A 10,248-nucleotide genomic window follows, 5' to 3' on the forward strand; every position below is an offset into this window, starting at 1 on the left:
CGCAGGCAACGAGCAGGGGGGCGGCTGAGGCCGGCGCCCTGTGGGTGGCTGGAGCAGGGGCACCGATGCCCAGCTCAGGCGCACTGCTCCGCTCAGCCCGGTCCTACCGCCAAGGTGACCGCCATGTGCACGAGATGAAACCTGTACTGGCACCCACACCGCTACCTGCGCTAGTGTCGCCACCAGCACCCCCACCGGCACCCGCGCAGGGAGCCGCACCAGCACCGTCACCGGCTATTGCACTAGCGGCAACACCTTCGTCAGCGAGTGATGCACAGTAGCACTGACAGCCTAGCACGGAGCCGGTACCGGGAGCAGAGCTGAGGCTCACGCAGCACGCTGATACACACGTACCGGCACTGTGCTTCAGCACCTGGGGAGGTGCGCTGCCGCCGGGTGCTGGCACCGGCCCCGGGGTGGTAAGGGTGCACGGCACCCCCACTGGCGCTCGAGCACACGCTCGGGTGGACGCACACACGCACAGCACACACAGAGTGGCTGACACCCGCCCCGGTACCCTGAGGCACCTCGAGGTCACCTGCAGAGTCGTGCCACCGCACGTACCGTGACGTGGTCGCACATAGGTGCACGCAGCCACGGTCACGGCCGCGGTGACAAGCAAGGGGGAGGTCACAGCTGTGCGCACAGCTTACCCTCCCAGCCCTATATGACCACCTGCTCGGGAGAGCTTCTCCGCAGGTCGCACACCCGGCAGGGTGCTGCCGGACAGCGCAGAGACGTCCGGGTGTAGGTACCGGGTAGAGCCCCCTCTGCCCTGCGGAGTGCAGAGTGCACAGCTGCCGTGTGGGTGGGTGCCCAGGTGTGCAGAAGTTACGACTCGGAAAGCTTCGGTGAGAGGACGCCTGGCCTCACCCCCATTGTCGCGGGGATCCCCAGCAGGCATAGCCTGGAGCGCTTCTCAGGGTGCCCGAGCAAGGCTGTGCTACCCGCTGGAACAAGGAAGCCGGGGACACAGAGTGGCACATGTGCGCAGGACGGGGGTGCGTGTCTTGCCCACAGATGAAGGGCGCGGGGGTGCCCATGGGTGTCCGCGGCGTATCGAGGCCCCACTGAGCTCGCCTGCCCTGTCGCCTTTGACGGGCTCCGGAGGCACTGGTGCCTCGTTGCAGGGTGTCAGCACCCTCCACCAGCGGCGGGGCCCCGGGACGCACCGTGAGCCTGCCCGCCCCGGCTCTCGCCGCCGCCACACGTGCAGTCGCCACGCCCCCACCCCGCCCCCGGCGCGCGGCGCTGCCGTCACGGCGGCGCGCGGCGGTGGTTGGCCGTGAGAGTCGCGCAGGCGCAGAGCGGCCGGTGAGCGGCGGAGGGGCCATGGACGCGGGTGGCGGCGGCGGGCAAAGCCGAGTGCAAGGCGGTCCCGGATCGGGTGGCGACGAGAAGCCCGCGGCACCTTGGAACCGGGACCGCCGGGAGCCGCCTACGGGTCCCGAGAAGGAGCAGGAGCTGGTAAGCACCGTCGCGCCGCGGGCCGCAGCTGAGTCACGGGCCTGGCCGGGTTCGCGTCATCGGGGGGACGGGATGTCATGGCACGTCACAGGGACGCCCCGTACCTCTCCGGGGGCGCCTGTGACGTCGCCGGAGGCTCCCTCTGGCGGGAGGTGTCTGATGTCGCTGAGGCTAGGGGCTTCCTTCAGAGGGAGGCCGTGACGTCACGGGGGTGCCTGCGTGACGCAGCTGAAGGCTCTCCCAGCCCTAACGGAAGAGTGTGTAGAGGAGCAGGGGGCTCCGGGCTGCGCCGTCGCATGGAACGGACTAAGGAGAGCAAATACGTAACTGGGGCTCGTGTATGATAGTGAGGATCATGAAGGGGTCCTCTCTTTTGGCATAGGTGTGGCCTTGCTCAGGGTGCCCTGGGGGTGGGATGCTGAAGGGCTGTCTCTGGGTAGGGGGATACCGTCCCCATTATGTCCCTCTCACTGGGGACGATGAGACCGGTGCTTCTTGCCCCTGTTTATTCTGGAAAGGCATCCCCACTAATAGGGATGTTGACTCCCAGCAGCACAGGGGTAGGACAGTGCTCTGGAGAGGGTGGTCATTGTGTCCTGGTCCCTCTGCTGCTTGGGGTGACACCTCCGCACCTGTCACAGTGGGGTTGGCTGTGATGGGTGCCCTTAACTCTTCTTTCTGTGGTATGTTTTGGCAGTCAGAGGAAGACAAGCAGCTGCAGGATGAGCTGGAGATGCTGGTGGAGCGCCTGGGGGTAAGTGTGCTAGGCCTCTCCGCAAAGAACTGTGGAGGAGCAGACCAGTGGAGCCTTTGAACTGAAATCCATCCATCCCTTGCTTTTGATTGTTCCTTGCAAGCAGACTGGAGGGTGTTTCACCTTGAGCAGCGTGCCTCTTTCTGCTGTGGTCTTTCCCCTAGCCATGCTACCTGCCTGACCTGTGTCCGAGAGATCCCTGAGGCTTTCTGCCCTGCTGTGCCCTCCCGGCTCAGCACTTGTGCTGAAGCAGGGAGCCCAGGGAACAGCACGGGGGCTGCTCTGCTCAAAGCCTCTTCAGTGTTTGAGGGGAGATGACTAGGTGGTGGCAGAGGAACCAGCCCTCTGTTCTGTGACAGGCATCTTCCCTCTCTAGGAGAAAGATACATCCCTCTACCGCCCAGCTCTGGAGGAGCTGCGGAGGCAGATCCGCTCTTCCACCACCTCCATGACCTCTGTTCCCAAACCCCTCAAGTTTCTACGGCCGCATTATGGCAAGTTGAAGGAGATATATGAAAACATGGCTCCAGGGGAGAATAAGGTAAAGATTGTTGGCCTCATCATCTATGTGGCTGGGAAATGGTTCTGGGAAGGTGTTTGCAGAGCCATGCAGACACTGTGGTCTAATGTTGGCCTCTGTGGATATAACCTGGTGGATTATAATGTGCCCGGGCTGTTGCTTTCCTGCCTGTGATGGTTGGTGGCACAGGGAGGGTGTTGTGTCCCTGGATGCCCCTGTTTCCCTGTGCCTGGCCTGTGTTGACCTCCACGTTCTTTCACCAGCGCTTTGCAGCAGACATCATTTCTGTCCTGGCCATGACCATGAGTGGGGAGCGTGAATGTCTGAAGTACCGGCTGTTGGGTTCCCAGGAGGAGCTGGCATCCTGGGGGCATGAATATGTCAGGTGAGCTTGGGTAGGAGGTGGACTTGGGGAAGGACAAGTTTTCAGGGCTATTCCCCTAAGTACTTCAGCTCTGGCCTGTCTGAGAATTGTCCTAACTTGCTGGGCTTCTGCTTAGTTGCTTATGTCACACATGCACGTGTGTCACCTTATCTCTTTATTCCACAGTGATTTGCCAGCTGCAGAGATCTGATGTGGCCTCTGTAATTTCTGCTCTTAACCCTGTTCTTTCTCTAGGCTTGCTCCCCATAACTTCTCACAGAAATGTGGAGCCCTTGTAAACAACATACAGCCCCAGCTAACTGTCAGCAGCTGCTCTCCATCCTTGGGGCTGAGTGAAGCTGGTTTCTGTGGCAGTGATGTCCCATTGTCCCTGCAGGCACTTGGCAGGAGAGGTGGCCAAAGAGTGGCAGGAGATTGATGAGGCTGACAAGGCTCAGAGGGACACACTTCTCACACTGGTCAAGGAGATTGTCCCCTACAACATGGCGCACAATGCAGAGCATGAGGCCTGTGACCTGCTCATGGAGATCGAGCAGATGGACATGCTGGAGAAGTACATTGATGACAATGCCTACTCCAAAGTGTGCCTCTACCTGACCAGGTGAGGGGGCTCAGCAGGTGAGACACTGAAGGGGTCCTGGTCCTTCAGGTGGTCATCACCCTTATATCTGTCTCCCCTTCAAAGCTGTGTAAGCTATGTCCCAGAGCCTGAGAACTCTGCTCTCCTGCGCTGTGCCCTGGGAATCTTCCGCAAATTCAACCGCTACCCTGAGGCCCTGCGCCTGGCTTTGATGCTCAATGATGTGGAGTTGGTGGAAGACATCTTCACCTCGTGCAAAGATGTGTAAGCAGAGATTCATTCCCTGTTCTCTGAGGCCTTTGTTCATAGTAAAGGGGTATGCCTCCCTGTCTGGGAGGAGTTGGATCAGATCCTGCCACCACTGGAGGTTATCTTGGGGTCTGGACTAAGGCTTGTGTTCCTGAAGTCAAGGTGGGCAATAATGGGCCACCTCTGGACCACTCTTGTGTGCCTCTAGAGGAGGGTAGATTGGCTCACTATTTGGTGAACTTGTGTTTGTGCTGGGGCTGACTGGGTTCCAGGCACTTGTGAAACATTTGCCCTCTCTACAGAGTTGTCCAGAAGCAGATGGCCTTTATGCTAGGTCGCCATGGTGTCTTCCTGGAGCTGAATGAGGATGTGGAAGAGTACGAGGACCTGACCGAGATCATGTCCAACGTCCAGCTCAACAGCAACTTCCTGGCCTTGGCCAGAGAGGTGGGTGTCTCAGCTGGGAAAAGAGCTGTGAGCTGCTTCCAGCTGGGGGTACCCTGGCTGCGGGGCTCTGTGGCAAAATCTGAGAACAGATTTTTCATCCCCATGAGCTAGGACAGACTCCTTCTGGAGAGACTGCTATTGTAGGGCAGCTGCTCTGGGGTGTGCTGACTGGGAGGTAACCCCCTTCTCCCTTGTCTCTGCAGCTGGACATCATGGAGCCCAAAGTCCCGGATGATATTTACAAAACCCACCTGGAAAATAACCGTAAGGGCTTGTATTGTAGCCTCTGTAATCCCTGCCTGCAGGGTGTTCCTGGGGCTGCAAGGCACCTCTGGGACAGGGCAGCTGTCTGTATGTCCTGAGATGGGCAGATGACATGTCTGCGGTCTCTGATCTGGCAGGGAGCAGATTCAGCTGTCTGCTGTGGTTTTGGGCTTTTGTTTCCTGCTGCTGGTGGGACCGGTCCTTGTACCCCCATGGTGTGGGGTGGCAGAGGGCTGGCAGGGCTTCTCTTGCTGCCTGACTCACCCTGAAATCATTCCCCAGGATTTGGGGGCAGCGGTTCCCAAGTGGACTCAGCCCGGATGAATTTGGCCTCCTCCTTTGTGAACGGCTTTGTGAATGCTGCATTCGGACAGGACAAGCTGCTGACTGATGATGGCAATAAATGGTTGTACAAGAACAAGGACCATGGTGAGGGAGTCAGTTGGGCTGGGGCTGGAGGTGCCTCTAGGCTTGGGATTGCTATTTTGTTCCTATCCTTCAGCAGTCCCTTCTGCTGAAAGGAGGGCACAGGTGCCACTGGGCTGTCTGGTATCTCTGGCCACCACCTGCCTCAGGCATGGCACATCAATTCAGGGCTGACCCAGGCTCTTCTTTGGAACTGCAGGGATGCTGAGTGCTGCAGCTTCTTTGGGCACGATACTGCTGTGGGATGTGGACGGTGGGCTCACACAGATCGACAAGTACCTGTACTCCTCAGAAGATTACATTAAGGTTGGTGGCAGCCATCCCAATGCAGGTTCTATGGCTGCATGAGGCAGCCCAGTTGCAGGCTGGGCATGCATTGGGCTCTGGGAATAGTGACCTCACCTTGTTTCACTGTGTGGCTCAGCTTCTTCCTGGAAAGGGGTCAGATACCCTCTGTTGCAACTTTCTGAGTGGCTCACAGCAAAGGCATGGAGCTCCTGGGGCACCTTTGGGGATCTTGTCACAGAGCTACAAGCTTTAGGCTGCTCATATGGATCCACAGTAGCATAGCTCACTTAGTGCCAGCTTGTCCATCCCAGGCAGTGGATGTAACATGTGGGGTGACATTAGTCAGTAGCTAGCAAGGAGCTTTATGCATCGGTGGCTAGTACATGATGGTGCCTCTGCCTTGCAGTCAGGAGCCCTCCTGGCTTGTGGCATTGTCAACTCAGGAGTGAGGAATGAATGTGACCCTGCCCTGGCCCTCCTGTCTGACTATGTCCTCCATACCAGCAACACCATGAGGATCGGAGCTATTTTTGGGTAAGAGTCTGTCCCCAGCCTCCCCGCACTGTGTGAGGTGGTGCAGCTCTCCTCTTTACCCTCCTTTGGACTCTGCAGGCTGGGGCTGGCATATGCAGGCTCAAACCGCGAAGATGTCCTGACTTTGCTGCTGCCTGTGATGGGAGATTCTAAGTCCAGCATGGAGGTAGGTAGTGAGGCAGGGTTTACATGGGGTTCCTGCTTCCCCACTTAGTCCCCAGCAGTTTCTGGGAACACAGGAACTGTCCTGTAGCCAGTATGATCTCCAAGAGCAAGGCTACATATCCCTGCTCAGTGGTGTGCTGTGCTAGAAGAGGCTGAAACCCCATTTTTCCTGTCTGAGGTGCTCCCATGGTGGAATTGCAGTGGATGGGGAGGGTGGGAAGGCATCAAATCTGCATAAAGGGTGCCCAGTGCTTTTTCAGGCTGGGTGCCCATGACTGTGCACACCTAGCCCTGAGCTGTGAGATATCTCACTCTGCAGTGTCCCTGTGTACAGCATGTCATCCTCCTTCCTTCACCAGGTGGCTGGAGTGACTGCCCTGGCCTGCGGGATGATATCAGTGGGCTCTTGCAATGGTGATGTCACCTCAACCATCCTTCAGACCATCATGGAGAAGTCTGAAACAGAGCTGAAGGACACATATGCCCGATGGCTGCCTCTTGGCCTGGGCTTGAACCACTTGGGTAGGACTGGGCAGTACCAAGCAGCTCATGGCTTGGGGGATGGGGGGACTGGGAACATCATAGATACAACTGGAAAAGAGCTCTAAGATCATTGAGTCCAACCATCAACTTGAGATCACCATAGCCATTAAATGGTGTCCAAAAATGCTATGTCACAGAATCAGAATATATCTGGTTGGAAGAGAGCTTGAAGATCATCCAGTCCAACCTTTGACCCAGCACTGAAGGGTCAACACTAAGTTGTGTCGCTCAGTGCCAGGCGCACATGCTGCTTGACCACACCCGGGGATGTTGACTCTACCACTGCCCTGGGCAGACCATTCCAATGTTCAATAACCCTTTCAGTGAAGAATTATTTCCCAATATCTAGCCTGAACTTCCTCTGGGTTAAATGATCCTCGTTTCACTGATATCCTCTAACTACCACACCTTCCTGGGCAGGGAAGGGAGAGGCAATCGAGGCCATCTTGGCAGCACTGGAAGTAGTGTCAGAGCCATTCCGCAGCTTTGCCAACACGCTGGTGGACATCTGCGCCTATGCAGGTGAGTTGGGCTGATGGAGGTGAGGGAGGCATGAGCGGATCATGAGCCCTCTGCCTCCTGATCCTGTTCTGCATTTCCTCTCCAGGCTCAGGGAATGTCCTAAAGGTGCAACAGCTCCTGCACATCTGCAGTGAGCACTTTGACTCCAAAGAGAAAGAGGAGGACAAGGACAAAAAGGACAAGAAAGAGAAAGAGAAGAAAGAGAGCTCAGCTGACATGGGAGCTCACCAGGTGGGGAAATGCGGGCTGGGACCTGTGACCCTAAGGTGGGAATTGGCTCTAAAGGGATCCCTAAAGCCCCTGCTTGATCACAGCTGGAAGGAAATATCTCCAGCTGCATCCCTTGCTCTCCATATACCACTAGGCACAGGGTGGGTGTAGCATCTGTGAGAACTTGGGCTTTAGGCAGGATGTTCCTTGCCTGGTGCTCAGTGCCCATATCCTTGCAGGGTGTTGCAGTGTTGGGAATTGCACTCATTGCCATGGGTGAGGAAATTGGTGCTGAGATGGCCCTGCGCACATTTGGCCACCTGGTGAGTGACATTGGGTGACAGTACAGAGCTGGGAAGGGACCGGGGAATAGGGACTGGGTCTTGCCTCACATCTCTGTAGACCTTGCTGCCCTTGGTAGAACTGAGTCTGACGCCCTCTTGTCTTCTGTGCAGCTGCGGTATGGGGAACCCACGCTGCGCCGAGCCGTGCCCCTGGCCTTGGCCCTTATCTCAGTCTCCAATCCTCGGCTCAACATCCTTGACACCCTCAGCAAATTCTCCCATGATGCTGACCCTGAAGTCTCCTACAACTCCATCTTTGCCATGGGCATGGTGGGCAGCGGTAAGCCTGGGCCGCAGCTTAGTCTGGCGCTCATGCAGGGGGAGGGTGGAAGACCTGAGCTATGTACCCTACTCTCTTCCTGCAACCCCTCTTCTCCAGGTACCAACAATGCCCGTCTGGCAGCCATGCTGCGGCAACTTGCCCAGTACCATGCCAAGGACCCCAACAACCTCTTCATGGTGCGGTTAGCCCAGGTGATGATCCTGCGCTCGTGGCAAGGAAAGGGCAGGTTGGGGTTCCTGCCCTGGGTGTGAGAGGGGAGTGGTGTCCTAGAGATGTTACCTTCCTTCAGGGCAAGGCTGATGAAGGGTCTTAGGTGTTGCCCTACTGCTCTCTCATGTCTTTTTGCTTTTTTTCCTGTCACATTAGGGTCTGACCCACCTGGGCAAAGGGACACTTACTCTCTGCCCCTACCACAGTGATCGCCAGCTCATGAGTCAGGTGGCTGTGGCCGGTCTGCTCACTGTCCTTGTATCCTTCCTGGATGTGCGCAACAGTAAGTATTGTGGGCTTGGCCACTCTTGCACCCCTCTACTGCTTGGGGTGGGCACTGCTCAGCCCCTTTACTCCTGTCTCCCCTGCAGTTATCTTAGGCAAGTCTCACTACGTTCTCTATGGCCTCGTTGCTGCTATGCAGCCCCGCATGCTGGTCACCTTTGATGAGGAGCTACGACCTCTGCCTGTGTCGGTTCGGGTGGGACAGGTAAAGGACAACCAGAGCTGGGGATGAGGTGCTTCCGTGTCCCAGTGTGTCCCTGGCATTTATGTTGCTTCCGTCTTGCAGGCTGTGGATGTGGTGGGCCAGGCAGGCAAGCCCAAAACCATCACTGGCTTTCAGACTCACACAACACCAGTGCTGCTTGCACATGGCGAACGGGCAGAGCTGGCCACAGAGGAACATGTGCCTGTGACACCCATCCTGGAGGGATTTGTGATCCTCCGCAAGAACCCCAACTATGACATTTGAACTGAGGAGGGGACTGGGGATGGGTAGGTGGTTTGGGAGGGGAAAAAATATCTTAGCTTATTGTTTTTGTTACTGAGAGTCAAGGAAATAAAGTATGCAGAGACTCTAGTGCTCTCCTTGTGTTGGGCCTGGGCTCTGATCTCCTCAAGGCTCCCTGCTCCTGGGACCTGGGCGGGTACAAGGCAGATCCTGAGAGATGGGGTGAACGCAGAGTCGTGTAGTGCCACAGATGCACCTGATACCCAATGGGTCTGGCTCCCACCCCTCCCTGTCCTGTGTCCAAAGCATTCACGTTCTCTTCCTGCAGTACTGGCACTGCACTTTGCCTGTTCCTGGATGGTCTTGGTAGGGGAGCTCCTGAGCTGCAGCTGCCTCCCTTGCAAATAAACAAATCTATGTAAGCATTTGGTGCTGCTCCAGAGCTGGCATCAGGTTAAATGTGGACTTGGGGTAGAAGCCCCAGGGAAAAATATTTTTAAGAAAGAGGAAAACTCTTGTTCTGTTCCCAAAATTGGTGCTGTCTGCACCCTGCCCCTGCTTCAGATGGGTGGCTGGGTCTGAATGGGTGTGGGATGCTATGGGTGGGGGGTGTTGCATTGGGGCTGGGTTGGGTGCTGAGTCCTAAGGGGAGTGGCAGGGTAGGAGCAAGGTCCTGTGAGATTCTGAATAGGGACCACGTCCCCCGGGGGTGCAAGGTGCTGGGTGAGTCCTAAGTAGGTGATGCCAGATAGGTGTCAGTTGTGCTAATGAATAAAGGCCTTATTAGGGTACTGGTTCCCAGATGGAGCTGTGTGTGTAGCGATGCTGGATAGATACTGTATGGGTGTGGGTTAGGGTAATGCTGAGTCCCAGGTGGGTGCTGGCTACTGTGGCTGCCAGGTCATGGGTGGGTACAGGTCGGGTAGGTGCTGGGTTGGGTAGATGTTGTGGGTGAGCGTGGGTCGGGGTGACACTGGGTACCGGGTGAGTACGTGTCAGGGTGATGCTGAGTCTCGGGTGCGTGCAGGTCTCGCGTGGGTGCCGGGTCACCGGGTGGGCGCCGGTTGCGGTGGCGCGCCACGTGCTCCCGCACGGGCAGTACCGGACCGCTAGGCGTGGCCCGCCCGAGGGCGCGGCCGCGGCGGTGGAGGAGGAGTTCCGCGCACAGCCCCGCCCCTTCGCACGTGACAGCGGCGGCCGGGGCGCGGCACCGGCGTCACGTGCCGCGGGGCGGTTGCCCGCAGCGGCCTCGGGCCCGGCGCCCCGCCCCCCGCGCGCCCCTCCCCCGCGGCGGCGGCGGCGGCTCGGCGCGGCCCCGCCCCTG

The 10,248-nt window shown here is 57.7% G+C and overlaps 1 protein-coding gene across 1 annotated transcript; it reads left to right on the forward strand.

The window, feature by feature from the left end:
- The first annotated feature begins 1,296 nt into the window (after positions 1-1,296).
- On the forward strand, positions 1,297-9,053 carry PSMD2 (proteasome 26S subunit ubiquitin receptor, non-ATPase 2). The gene is made up of 21 exons (XM_064164933.1): positions 1,297-1,467; positions 2,165-2,221; positions 2,598-2,762; positions 3,005-3,126; positions 3,503-3,727; positions 3,812-3,970; positions 4,258-4,402; positions 4,606-4,666; positions 4,949-5,095; positions 5,292-5,398; positions 5,787-5,914; positions 5,993-6,080; positions 6,439-6,601; positions 7,043-7,144; positions 7,230-7,375; positions 7,594-7,677; positions 7,810-7,978; positions 8,078-8,172; positions 8,348-8,474; positions 8,563-8,681; positions 8,763-9,053. Exons 1-21 carry the CDS (start codon positions 1,333-1,335, stop codon positions 8,943-8,945), a joined length of 2,727 nt encoding a protein of 908 aa, XP_064021003.1. The 5' UTR covers positions 1,297-1,332; the 3' UTR covers positions 8,946-9,053.
- Positions 9,054-10,248: the final 1,195 nt, after the last annotated feature.

This window comes from Pogoniulus pusillus, chromosome 26, assembly GCF_015220805.1.
Source record: "Pogoniulus pusillus isolate bPogPus1 chromosome 26, bPogPus1.pri, whole genome shotgun sequence".
In the NCBI taxonomy this organism is placed as follows: domain Eukaryota; kingdom Metazoa; phylum Chordata; class Aves; order Piciformes; family Lybiidae; genus Pogoniulus; species Pogoniulus pusillus.

What these genes read in the sequence shown, in the direction of transcription:
- PSMD2 (XM_064164933.1), top strand. Translation starts at nt 1,333, where the DNA reads ATGGACGCGGGTGGCGGCGGCGGGCAAAGCCGAGTGCAAGGCGGTCCC. An exon ending in CCGAGAAGGAGCAGGAGCTG is followed by an intron (nt 1,468 to 2,164) that starts GTAAGCACCGTC and finishes ATGTTTTGGCAG; the next exon opens with TCAGAGGAAGACAAGCAGCT. An exon ending in CCTCAGAAGATTACATTAAG is followed by an intron (nt 5,399 to 5,786) that starts GTTGGTGGCAGC and finishes TCTGCCTTGCAG; the next exon opens with TCAGGAGCCCTCCTGGCTTG.